We start from the raw sequence: 13,843 nt of genomic DNA, 5'->3' as shown, positions 1-13,843 counted from the left end.
TTTATTTTTTTTAAGTAACATGCATCAGCATTATGTTTTTTTTTTGTCCCTGAAGTTTTTGAATAAAAAAAAAGTTAACTTTAGTGTTCTTAACATCAAGGTGAAGCAACCTACCCTTCATATTATAAAAACACTCACTTTCTTATTGAATAGCATAAAAAGAAGCAGTCAATCCTAAATTGAAAAACCTCAAAATTAAGAAATTGCTGCCAGTTTTTTTTAAATTGAAAAATGGCTCAAAATATTGGTTGACTATTTATTTTTTGTCAAGTTTTTCATTTGAAATCCTTTTAGCACTTTCATTTCTAAGTTTATCTCAAATAAAAGTCAAACCAAGGTTGAGTCCACATGCGTGCATAAATGTGAGACAATGCTGCCTGATTACACTTTGTAATGATGCAGGATGTCCTGTCCTAATTGAACAATCATTATAAATGGATTGTGTGTGATTGAGTGTTTTTAACTGCAGGGACTATACATCATTGTTTTTTCTCAGGTGTCCTTTTGCCCCGCTTCACTCCTCAGTGGAGTTATAAATTAAGTGCAAGTCACGCAACATACACACAAACATTAACAGTACCCTTGTATCTTTTCTACAACAGATCTCTGATCATGTGATCTATCAATGCCCGTCTGACCTTGACACGTGTGTCATTGATCACGTCATTTCCACATCGTTTATACCCATATTGTATGTCTGCATCATGCGTGATAGACATTTTCCCAGCAGGTAAATGAAAGTAGTTGAATTTAGAGAAGTTTTAAGAAATGTTGATAACGGTGAAGAAAGTGATGTCATTTAATTTTTAAGTAGAGTTTTCAGCAGAAGTGCTGCTCCCTTAGACTGATTCCTTAATGAAGGTGAAACTGCTCAAAAACCCTTTTACTGAAGAATCGGTCAAATGCAACGCAATCCACATATTGCTGTTTGAAATACTCCATGCTCGGAGCAGTTCTAACACAGGGATGGATTATAATCTGGCTGGCCAGAGACTGACCGCTGAAGGCTTAACACTCATTGATTAGGCTCACTGACGTGACGTGGCAGTGGGTTTCTTTGCTGCCCAGGCAGGAGAGAGGCTGTCGGCCTAATCTGATTCTATGTTCTCTGTCTGTGACTGCAGACTGGAGGTAATGGTTGTTGAGGTGCATTAGGGGAGTAGAAGCAGGTCTTACTGTTTAAGAATCATGGGTAAATGAAAGGGGATAGACTGACGGCGGATTGGACATCTCCTCACCAGATGGTTGAGGCCTAGGAGGCCATCTGCTGCCATGCTGTGCTTCTGCGGAGACTTCCTCACTTCCCTTTTCTCCCAGCGCTCAGATTAAGTTGGACCCTGTATCATACTGCCTCAGTGTGATGGAGGAGGACCTGCTGTGGTTGCTGGTTTGAATCTGGCTGGCTGCCTTTGTTGTATCTGTCCCCTATACCTGTTTAATGAGCTTTACTGGCATGAGGTATGTTCAGTGTCCTGTGATGTGGAAACATAGAAAGTATCAATGAAGGTGACCTTTGATGAAGACATATTGAAAATAATGAAAAATGTAAAGGCTGAACAAAGGTAAATATGCAGCGTTTAACCAATGTATTCAAAATTTAGATTACACAATGAAATCATGCAGCAGTTATTGCTAGGCCCAGTGGTTCCACAGAAAAGTTCCAGTGCATTAAAAAGATAGTGTATGTTAAATATATTTCTGAAAAAATGGATTTCAATCTCATCTTTTTCTTCTGGTATGAAGTATATTTTGTTTTATGGGTCTTAGAAATATTTGACAAATGAATCGATTTAGAAATAAAAACACTTCTGTGAACGTTCATCATAACCCCTCGTGAACATTTTAGGGGTCCACAGGCTACTAAAGACATAGCTGCTTTAGTCCAATCAGATCCAATCAAAAGTTCTATGAACTCAATATAAAGTCCTTTTTTTTCAGACTAGGCATTCACAACCAAAACATTTGGTGAAATGAGGATGTTGTTTTCTGAAATGATGAATCCCATCTTGTCGGTCATTCAATTGTTTTAACCACTTGTCATGTAAAACATTAAATTAAATAAAGTGCATCAAATAGCTGAAGTGATTATATTTGAGCCAAACTAAAAAAAAAAAACTTTCACTGTCGCCTGCCTCACTTTAAACAACTAATTTCAGCCCTGACTTTAGATATTGTGTTAATGATGAAATACACCTTTCAAATTAGACTTTGTGGTGTGTAAGAAGTATTTTGAAATGGCCAAATAGGGGGGGAAAAAAGACTAGTTATGAAATAAGACCTTTCCAGCTGAATTTATTTTCTTCTGCAAATCATTCAGTTTGTTTCACTCATTGCCTGGTACAGTGTCTGTAACTTGCCCTTCTTTAACCTCTTGACATCATTAGTAGAGCACCTTGTTTGATACTGCAAAGCCCAGGTGAAGTTGCAGGTATAATCATGCAGAGCTTTCCACTCCTACCTACTTTACTGTGACAAAGCTCTCACTAATAAGGCGACACTGCTCTCTGGCTGTCCTCGCAGGTTAAATGACCGAGAGTCATTCTGTAGGATTAAAGCGGCTAATGAGAATTCAAGTAATTGAATTCAGTTTCTTGTGTTCACGATTGAGTCCTGTTTTGGATCTTCACAACACATTTGCTCCTAATCTGCTGCTCTCAAACTACCCGAGTCATTAGATCGGTGCACCTTGCGACCTAGATATGCGTTTCTTATTTTCCCTCTCTGACAGATTTGGGAGAAGATGTTCTTTTGTTGCTCTGTGCTGCAGAAAAGCCAATTGAAAGGTATTGTTGTCAGCGCCTCCACAGAAAGTGAGGAAGGATAAGTGTCAGTATTCCCCTCTGCACTGTAGATATTTGACAAGTGACTAATGCAGCTTTTGTCACTAAAATCCTTTGAGAAGACAGAGCACTTAGGTTCAAAGACAGCAATTTAAACGTATTCTGTTAGTCATTTAAAGATATGAAATTTTATTTAAGAACATTTTTAAATTGTGTAAAATTTCTCTGCTAAGATTGATATTAAGTGAAGCATGTTTTTTTTACCACGTCAAAAGCAAAATAAAATCTGAAAAGGGTCTTGAAGCACATCTATCTCCCCTTGATCTACACTCACAACCTCTTCATGCTGAGGACAACTGGTGAAAGAGTGGTGTGCATCAGAGGGCTAGCTTTAGATTTAAAGGCCAGACATTCTGGAGAAGATAAACTTAAAAACAACACGTAGAGAGAAACTGGATCTTTTAAAGTAATTGATGTAACCTCGTGAATGTCCTGCTCGAGTGCATGTCTGATTTTAGAGAACCTGACCTTTTGAAAATTGGACACAACAGAGCCTGAAGAGGTACAGTAATGTTTGATGCCTACAGGCAACATAATGTACTTCTGTTCAGTATGAACATCATACTTGAAATTCTCCCAAAGCTGTTTGCTTTGTTAAAAAGACTGTTTGCTTTCACACACTGTTTCAGCAGGTTACTGAAAATAACGTGATGCATCATCATTATGTTGGCTCAGGTTTATTGTTCTGGCTGACTGGAGAGTTCAAGAGGGCAGCACATATTTCTAAACAGGCCAATGACCCAATGAAATCCCACTCTCAGAGAGATGTTGTCTCACTAATGAAGAGATCCTATTATGGTGTTGGGCTCATTCATTTTACCTGGCCTGTGGGTCTGTAGCCAGAAGTACCTGGATGTACAGATGACTGGTTTATTCATCCTCAGGCCATTTCATGCTCCAGACATGGAGTCAAACCTGGACGCTGTGTGTTGAAGCTTTTTTTCTGCAGACCAATGAGACTGTTCTGTCAGTCAAAGGAACTAAATATTGGAATATTCTCCCACTCACAATAAGAGACTCACAAACATATGCATCCTTCAAAACACACCTCAAACAGTGGCTAAAAGAAAACCAAGTCTGTGACCACTTTTAACATTTAACCTCTATTATTGTCTTGTGTCACTTGTGCCTTTGTATTTGTATTTGTATTTTATTTGTAATTTGTCTTTCTCTTACCTGCCTAGGGACAACAGATGGAAACTAGCACTTCTGCTAAAATTTTTACAGCTGTAATTGTTACAGCTGTTCATTAATATGCACTGTCCCTAACAAATAAATCAATAAATAAAAATGAGGAAGAGTTGACATCAATATGACACAAAGTATGGTCTAGTCCTCAACTTATTTTAAATGGAACAATGTTTTGGAGATTTCCATAAAAGTATCCTATTTCTCTCTTGATATTTCAAGTATTACAACATTGTTGGAACCCTTGATCACTTATCTGTCTTCGTGCAGTGATGCCTTAAGTGTGTTGGATGATTCCTGACACTGGTCAAGTCACATTATGTGCATGCTGCAGATTTATGTTTAACAGGTTACAAACCCTGTTTGAGCGTTTGACCTCAGATCGCCAAATGACTGGGATGGATGAGGACATTTTGTTTGGGGAATGAGACCAGACTGGATTCCAGTGCTCAGGAATCTGGACAAGGCTGTTCTCCCTCTCACTGAACAAAAAAAGAGAAGCCTGAATTCCACAGGTGTAGCAAAACTCGAATGTAATTTGACTACAACCCCTCGACTCTGCTGTTGTTGCGCACGCTTTTTTTATTTTACGTCTTTTTTCAAGCAGGAGGATAATCCCATCCTCGGCACACTTGAGCAATGTGTAGGCTAACATTTCAGAGGATTTAAGAGAACAAGAGGCAGGCTGGTTTAGTCATGCATCACTTATAATATCACAGCTCCATATACTGTACATTACGTGAAATGTAATGTGCCTCTCCTGGCATAATAGATGTTGGATATTTGATTTTGTGTGCTGCCTTTATAGCGATATCGATTTGAGATAATACAGTTTGACTCAGTCCTCTGTTTTTTATTATTCTTTTGCTGGTTTATTTCTCGATGGCTTCGTCATGAGCGTGGATGGGCCTATAGTGGGTGTGTAGGTGTATGTAGGCACCGACACAGCGGACTAACTCATACCTGCCCCCACCAACACAGACCCACACAGGGAAGCTCACACACCTGTAAATAATTTAAAACATACCAGATGGGGGACAGAGCGCTCTACAGTCACTGAGACAAAGAATTCAGCACTCAAAAAGTCCCAAATGTTGTCGTCGTCTTCTTTTTTTTTTTTTTTATCCAGTAAATCAATCAGCCTAATGCTTTTTATCTGGGGAAAAGCAGATCACTGGATTCCACCGACAGTTTGTGTGAGTGCATCCATGTGTTCAGCGCTGGCCTTTTGCTTCTCTTTTCCTGCCAGTGCGAGCTGGCTCCAGACACTGCCACTGCAAAGGTCAGCGTGTGTGTGTTTGTGTGTGGCCATGTGTCTGTGTGTGAGTGAGTGTAAAGCAACAACAGTGATCTGTATAATGGGTTTTGTTGTTCCCAAAGCAGATGAAGACTGAGATTAGGCTTAAAGCGGGCTGTGAATTTATTAGGCTTTCATTTCTGTGAGAACTATAATCCCAATGGAAGTAAAAGCTTTATTAGCTCATGAGCTTTTTGTTGGCTGCCGGCCTTTCTGTCTGTGACATTATTTCATCTGGATCTCATAGAAATCTAAATGTTCTCTTGTTAACTGGCTGTTGTCAGTTGCAGTAAAGCATTACAAAAATGTGTACCCAAAGCTGTTAAATACATTTGGAGTAGATTAGCATTTATATCCCTGCTAGCTTCTACAGTCATTAGCTGGTTAAAATGTTAGGAATCATTAAGAAACAAATTCTCATTCTATTTGGATTTAGGCTTATTTTCCCAAACACATTCCTTTTGCTGAAAATAATTCAATAGCCTTGATGGTTTTATAGTGCATCAACAATATTCAGCCATAATAAGCAAAGTGTGGTCATGCTCGGCATCCTCGTTCACATTTCACAAATATTATTGAAACCCTTCAAGGAAGGACCGGTAAATGTCAGGCAGAGAAAGCAAATGGAGGAAGAAGGTAACTATAAAGTATTAGAAGCTCACGAGGCTTAAATGAAAATAAAAGGTGTTGAGAAAGTTTTTGAGAAATCATCCCTCCTGGGCGGCATGATCTCGACCATGAGCATTGTAGACCAGTTACTGTAGTGATCGCTTTGCTGATCTGGAGCCCTTAGCTTGAGCCTGCCAGAATCAAATTAATCAGAAGTGAAAAAGAATGAATACGAACAAATAAATTACATTTAAAAAAAAGTAGTGCCTCCCACACTGTTCACCCAATTCTGCACTGTTAGTAATCTTCAAAGCGCCTTCAGAGTGAGAGAGGGACAACTAGAGAGAGATTCTACTTAATCAAGCACCAAAAAGCGTCGAAACGTGCCAACAACGCTATGATGGTTTCATTGAGACAGATTCAAAACCAGAACGGCGATTTACCATCTTTACCAAGCAGTGTGCTCCTTGTTGACTTTGGCATGTCTGAAAGCCACATTCGAGCTACTCTCCATTTATCTCCCCCACATTCTCCTTCTGCCTCCATTATGAGGCTCTTGAGGTGCCCTCTGACCCCTCTCATCCAGCCAAAACACTTTAATTACGTCTCACTCTTGGAACTTTGTAGAAGAGCATCTCAACCACTTGCACTCGCCCTTTTGAAGTGAGAAATTATGGTGGCTAATTTTGAACCTACTGGAATCATTACCCGTGGAGCACTGCTATTAAACGGAAGTTAGACTGTTTTCTTCCTCACACTCAACAGGGGGTTTACTTGCAAAGTCAAGTGCAGGTCATGCTTGAAATTGGGTGTACAGGTGTGGGTACTATTTTTACTACATGCCTCACTTCAACAGTATACGTCTAATAATCTTGGACTAGGTGACATGGCTCTTAAAGTTGAATCTGGTAAAGTGAGAAAGGTGGATGAAACTGTTTGTACATAATTTTTTCCTCTATGATGATTAGGGACAGCTGGAAAAAGTGGGGTCAAATTGGATTAAACATGTCAGCCTTTCCAATCTTTCCCAGTTATTTACGTTATGAATTAAGGTTATTTTCAGCTGCATAATCCACACCGAATCAGAATAGTGAAGAGTAAGTGTAGGGTAGGCATGTACAGTACACCGTTTGCTTCAACGGGAAATGCACACAAGGAGCAGCGTTCTCTGGAAATATTTCACAACAGCTTTCAACTCTTGACATCAGGGTCAAGGCTGCGGCTCTCAGTGGTTGAGTGTGAGTGTGTGCAATTGACAGGGAGAGAGGGTAATCGCTGCATTGAAGGTGTTACGTGTTTATATGTGTCTCAAAGAGGAGGAGCATTTTCACCGTTGAAGTCATTTAAATTGAACCACAGTCTGATCTTTTTGCTTCATACCTTTTTATGTTGATGCTCTGCAGAATCACACAAGCAGCAGTGGATTGATTATTGGGCGAGGGATTACTTTGCGCTCTTTTAGAAAAATGACATAATTTTGAACTATTATATTTGGACTCAGATATTCTGCTGTTTTCCTTTTACTTATTATGTTACCTCACATCTTGGGAGTAGTGTTTCCCTGTAAAGTTGTAATTTTCTCAATACAGTTGGTTCTGCACTGCTTTTATTACATGATTATTTAATTGAAAACAATATTTTCCTTTTGACATCAACAGCTTTGAGACGCCTTTATTGACCTCACAGTACTTGTACCAGTCATTATTATGTGGCTGCAGGGAAAACGTTTGACTGCTGGCTGTAATTGTCCTGGTTTCATTGAGTTTCATGCTTCTTCTTAAGCTCCATGGTCTCTCATCCCTTAGTGCCAAAAACAGACTCGTAAGAGCTCATATACCTCCGTTAGTATCAGAGTTAGAAAGTAGTATTCAGTTGTAATAGTTTTTGTCAAACATAACACAAACCCCTATTGTTGTGAAATCTGGGATTATACATTCCTTTTATACTGGATAGTAGGTTTATGAGTTAAGTCTGAAACTGTGGAATTCATTTATACTGTTTAATCTGAACACAAGCAATAAGGAAACAACAGGCGCACAATGGGACTTAATATTTGGGTCATTCATGATTTGTTGATTCTGCAGGGAGAGTTCAGGTAAGGTGAGTGGAGCAGTAAAAAGAATGCTCTCTCTTGTCGGAGCTGTTTATTTGTTACATTTAGGTACAATTGGATAAAATCACCATATCAATAACGACAGGTTCAGTTTGGGTTGAATATGATACAAGTGGTCTCTTCCCAACAAAAATAGTCTTCTTAAAAGTACACAAGCAACATTTCATGGGGAAAGACATTTTATTCTTTACAAGATGGCAGTGAGTCCTCTCTCTTTTGACTGTGAAAACACAAGTAGGTAATTGTCTTGAATGTATTTAATGCACAGGGGAAACAGACTATTGACGTGAGTGCAAAAAAGAAGTGCACAGTCTCACACATACACTAGATGTGCATTACTGTCACCTATGAGAGGGGAGCGGGTGTTGATGTGCTAATGGCTTTGGGTTGCTATAAGGATTGAGGGTGTGTGTTACATTATCACCTGCCCCTCTGTGCTGTGTGACTCTCACGACTCTGCATCTCTGGAGGGACAGCGCCGTGTCTCTCCAGATCTAATGTGACGCAGGAATGCTCCAACTTGGTTGAAAGTTGTGAAATGTGGCTCTCAGCTCAGTGGATGTTGTCTCTATTTGTGTTTACATAATGTGTGTGTCCTAGCTGCAGTGTTCCCTGTCTCATACTGTCCCTCTCCTCTGTCCTCTGCTCTCCAGGGAGCAGCCGATCTACACCACAAGGGCCCACGTCTTCCAAATCGACCCGACCACCAAGAAGAACTGGGTCCCTGCTAGCAAGCAGGCCGTCACTGTCTCTTATTTTTACGACAGCACACGTAACAGCTACCGCATCATCAGCGTGGATGGAACCAAGGTATGTGTGTGCCTTCTGTGTGTCTGTGTGTAACCATATAAGAACCAGCTAATGGGGGAACATTAAACTGCTCTGTAGAGAGGCAGTTGACTCTGAGGGAGAGCACTTAACGCTGCAATTGAACAAAAGGAATTATGAAGCGCATTAATGTGACATGTGCAGCTTCAACCTAACATCGGACCGTTTGATATTTTTGTGTTCTACTACTTCAGAGGTGAGGACCTTTTCTTTCATCAAGTCATTTAAAGCCTATTTTTCATTTAGACATAACTCGTTAACATATTGTATATTAAAATACAAAAAACATGCAGAGCAAACGTATACAATGTTTACCCATCAAATAATCAAACTCTTGTTTAAAGCAATCATCAGTGTCCCCCCATCATACATTACTACAATTCACTTAGCAGACGCTTTTATCCAAAGCGACGTACATCAGAGAGTAAGTCCAAAACTAGCAAGGACCTAGAAAAAAGAAAACAATGTCAATAAGTGCAAACGATCAGCTTTGAGTCCGATTGGACACACAGGTGCTGACAGGCATTGCACAGAGTCAAAGCACAACATCGACGGTTTTCTTGAGAGCTCTAATCAGTAACCATCTTAAAAGTCATTACTCAGAATCAAGAACCTACAGTACGCTTGTGCAGCTACTTATTATTGTTTTATTTAAGTAATATTTTGTCTCTAAAAAATGTTATTTAGCATTTATTTGTCTTGATAAATTACTTACTTAACTCTTCGATGATCAAAATAAATCATAACAAATAAATCTGGTAAATAAAGTTGTTTATGGTTGGGTTCCTAACTTAGACATTAGTTTGTCGGAGGATGACGATATACGATCAAAACCAGTTGTATTTTGCTGAATAATAATAATTATCCTTCAGCCCTTGTGGTTATTATTCATAATATGAATGTTCTCAAGCTGGGAAATTAATATACATATCTCTTAAAATGCTGTGTACACTGAACATGTTATGAGCATTGCACAAAATCAAAATAGAGATACTGCTTGATTTCAGAATTGATAATTATTCTTAGTATCACAAGCATCACCTTTTATATGTGACCTTACTCGTTGTCTAATTAACCGCCGTTAAGATAGTAAATGATAAATATGCATGAACAGTTCAACAGAGGACAGAAAGGTAATATGTAGGTTTACATAAAAGTCTGGATATCATTGCACATCCCCTGTAACAAATTTAAATAGCAGCCAAGAACTGCATGCTTGTTGAGCTGCAATTAAAGTAAATGATCTATAATTTACTGTAATCAGAAAGCAGCCGACAGTTGTCATACTTTAAGAACTAAGGCGCTTTTAAATCACTGTCGCACTGGATCAGCTTTTCTTCTTTTCAAATTGTCAAATCCCCCTGCACTGATTTTTGACAAGATTTGAAGCTTTTTTTTTTTTAGTTATTCTGCTGGGACAATGAGTTTCAGAGCGAAATTATCTGTTTGGTTAATCTGTATGTGAGCATTTGCAAAACATTTTAACTGTTACCAATATTTCTTTAGATGGTTTTGATTAGTCATCATGAGAGCGTGGTGCTGAGATTTGATCATGCATGTGACAACAGACACCATGAGCATGGCTGTGTCTCATATTCACACCACCTTCCTCTGCTCACTCAAAGAGTAGATAGTGTGTTTCCATGGCGATCAGAGTCTTCTCTCTGTGTGAACACAAGAGGAGGGTTATGACAGCGGTATCCCTCTGCTGACTTTGTCAGACAATCACCTTTTGCAGGATCTTAAATTGTACAGATTATCTGCAGAGCCACTTCAGACTCTGAGCAGGACGACAATTGTTTGGATCTTTCTATGTCTGCAGCGTCGGCTCTTTGAACATGCGCTGCACTGTGTGGGTAAAAGGCCGGCTGGGTTCAGTTTCACCAACCAAACAGCTGAAGGGTGGCTCTCACAGGAACACACGACAGTTTTATCTCAATGTGCTGTATTTGCATGGCAAGCCTTTTCTAATAATGCTAAAAAGAAGATCTTCTCAATAGTGGTAAATCAATATGTAAATCAATGGCCACACTTCGAGATTTTAGCTGTGTGTGGATGTGATTTATCTGGAAGGTTGATTATATTTGAGCCAGAGTGTCAAAGAAAAATGAAACACAACACATTTTTTTGATCAGGAAAACATTTTCTTCTGCAATTTAATGCATGCCAGTACCATTCTAAGCAAAAAGCTCTCTTTAGCATAATTTAAAACGCACTGTTTCTGCAAGGCTTTGTTGAGTCAAGCTCTGTTAGCATCAAAATAGTTCTCTTCCCACATCTAGAAAGCAGAGAGGCGAGGCTCTAATCTGTTATGTCATCAAGCAGCACTTATTGAGCCACACGATTGAGAAGAAACACGACGTATGTTTTATCTTTTTTTTTTTTTCAATCTGATTTCTTTATGAAAAAGAGATTAAAAAAATCGACTTTATTTCAGGCAGGATTCATCAATATTTCTGTATGCCCTCTTCATCCCTGAGGCCCAGAGTCCTCTCTCGTCTCCTCCACTCCTGTCCTCCTCCTCGTCTCCTCCTGTCTGTCCTCTTTCCTGTAACCTTGAGTAACAATGAAGTATGTGTCATAAAGTGTCTGCAGGCAGCAGATATATGTGAGTTATGAGGACGAACATTTTTAAATCAAATGTTCTCAGTTTGAATGGAGATGTCTCCTGCTGATTTTTTCCAGTTAATTTAAGTAAGGCAAACTATGTGGGTATGAGCAAAGTAACTGTTAACAAGAAAGTGTTGAGTCATATCAAGTAAATGTTAAATATAGTTCCTGGTTTGTACACTCACTGTGAGGGAGACAGGTCTGTCCAGAACAATAGTCTGTGCTGCTCTACACACTAACTGTGACAGACCGTCAGCTTATATTCATCTAGCTGTGATGGCTGGGAAACTCAATGAAGATGATATGCCAGGTAGAGGAACGTATCAGCACTTTTGCCTCTCAGACAGCCATGCAGCACTTCAACACGGTGAAGAGCTGTCTCTCTATTTTCTGAATTGTTCCAAGTGTAACTTGTTAACTTTCCAAGCTAAACAAACTTTGAGTGATTCTCTTTATGAATGAGAATGTTTTCTTTTCTTATAAATTTAAACGTGTCTTTTTAAAAACTTTTCTTTAGGGGCACCGGTGGCTGAGCGGTTAGTTCATGTGTCCTTTGTACAGAGGCTGTAGTCCTAGCTGTAGGGTTCGAATCTGACTTGTGGCTCCTTTACTGCATGCCACTTCCCACTCACTCTCGCCCCAATTTCCAACTCTATCCACTGTCCTGACTCTCACTTAAGGCACAACATAGCCTGAAAATAATTTAATCCAAATTAATATTTTGGCCCACATGCCGGGTGCTGGTGAGCTACAAGACATTGTGTCTCCCAAGAATGGACACTTTAATTCCTCAGTGCGTGTATTATAAGTGTTATTGATTGACAGGTGTGCCAGATGTTTTTAAACTAGTTAAATGTATAGATGACCATGACCACTTTGCTCCTCTAAAATGTTTGGATGCCCCGAGGCTACACACTGCAGTTTCTCTACCTGTGTGTCATACAGTTCCCCTTCCATCAAGACAAAGTGTTGGTTGCAGTGAGGATGAAGGGGACATAGCAACCCTGAACTTGAGAAATGAATATTTCCCCTCAACATGTTTGAGCTGAGATGGATCATTAAAACCAAGCTGGGTGTGTTACACCTCTGCGTATCCAGCTGTCACATTAAGATAATGAACTAAGGGCTTTCACATTAAAGTTGGTACTAGCTAATGTAAATCCCCAACATCAAAAAGTTCATTATTGAAAACAGTGTTTCATATCGCTGTCATAAATAAAGCAGTTACAACAAATATATAGAAGAGATGACTGTCGCCTGAAGTCTAATGTGTTTTTATGGACTCCTTTCAGTGTAAATGCTGCATCAGCAGATTGTCGAGACTTCAGGCTGAATCCAAAATCCTGACTGAGGAGTTTCCTGTATGCTGTGATGCAATGTTCATTTTGTCTGACAGAGCCCATTTGTGTGTCTAGTTTCCAGCTTCAGTTAAGCACAATCCAATATTTCAATGCCTTATGGATCTCTGTGCGTCACACCAGCTGATTGATTGGTCTAACGTCCTTTCTGAATAACATTTGAATACACTGAAACTCTATTTACTTATTCACATATGCTAATCAGAGCCGGTAAAAGCATAAAACTACACCCATTATCATAATACATTTGAACAGAAATACAGGAAACGGCCTTTAATTTAAGTTTTTGATGTGGTGACTCACTCCCCCCCCACCCCCCCAACTCTCCCCCGCCTCCATTTGAAAACCAAACTTGCATCAGTGCCACCTGTGAATGTATTTGCACTCCTTAATATTAGTCAGATGAAATACATCGGGTCATTAATTGGCAGATGTACAAAACATTTCCAACGTTTCTTCTTCCACATCACACCTCTGCCTGATGAGCAATCACAACTTTCCTTTTTTTTTTTTTCTGATGAGAGGTCAAAGTGACCATCCTCTGTTTCCTTGGCTATTTTTTCAGTTGTTACACCGCTGCCAGTTTAATCTGTTCATTATCTGTTCATTACCATCCTCGCTGCCAATTTGTCCCAATTTTAAAAAAATATACAGCACATCCTTCAAAAACAAGGCTGTGGCCCGGTGTTTTTTTTAACTCATATCTGATAGAATGTTCTTCATTTATGTACAGGAAAAATAAAAATAATTCACTTATTATTATGATTAATGAAACTTACTGCGTGATACCTCCACATTCAGCCAAAGACTTCCATCGTTAACCTGTTTGATTTTACCCTGAGGTAGTTCAATGTAACTGCAATTTGCCTCCAAGCTGAATGAATTGTGAAATACCAATTCAATTCCTACCCTAAGGTCAGTACTAGATTTCACTTCATAAAGGAGTTCCATTGTTGTAGACTGTACTTACAAACCTTCCTCAACAGCCTTTCACTTTTTA

General features: G+C 39.3%; 2 protein-coding genes across 2 annotated transcripts in view; one reads left to right on the top strand and one right to left on the bottom strand.

Annotated features, from left to right (window-relative positions):
• homer2 (homer scaffold protein 2) overlaps positions 1-13,843 on the top strand; it is a 30,780-nt gene that overhangs the window by 2,542 nt on the left and 14,395 nt on the right. The window contains exon 2 of the mRNA XM_061034599.1: positions 8,701-8,857. Within this exon, the coding sequence (XP_060890582.1) occupies positions 8,701-8,857 (157 nt within the window). The remainder of the gene's footprint in view (positions 1-8,700; positions 8,858-13,843) is intronic.
• The window catches only part of LOC132971862 (RNA guanine-N7 methyltransferase-activating subunit-like protein), a 31,080-nt gene that overhangs the window by 5,329 nt on the left and 11,908 nt on the right, over positions 1-13,843 (bottom strand). The gene's annotated exons all lie outside the window — the stretch shown is intronic.

The sequence above is a fragment of the Labrus mixtus genome, chromosome 1 (genome assembly GCF_963584025.1).
Source record: "Labrus mixtus chromosome 1, fLabMix1.1, whole genome shotgun sequence".
Lineage (NCBI taxonomy): Eukaryota > Metazoa > Chordata > Actinopteri > Labriformes > Labridae > Labrus > Labrus mixtus.
The sequence above is the reverse complement of the archived record's forward strand: the minus strand, read 5'-3'. Positions and strand labels throughout refer to the sequence as shown.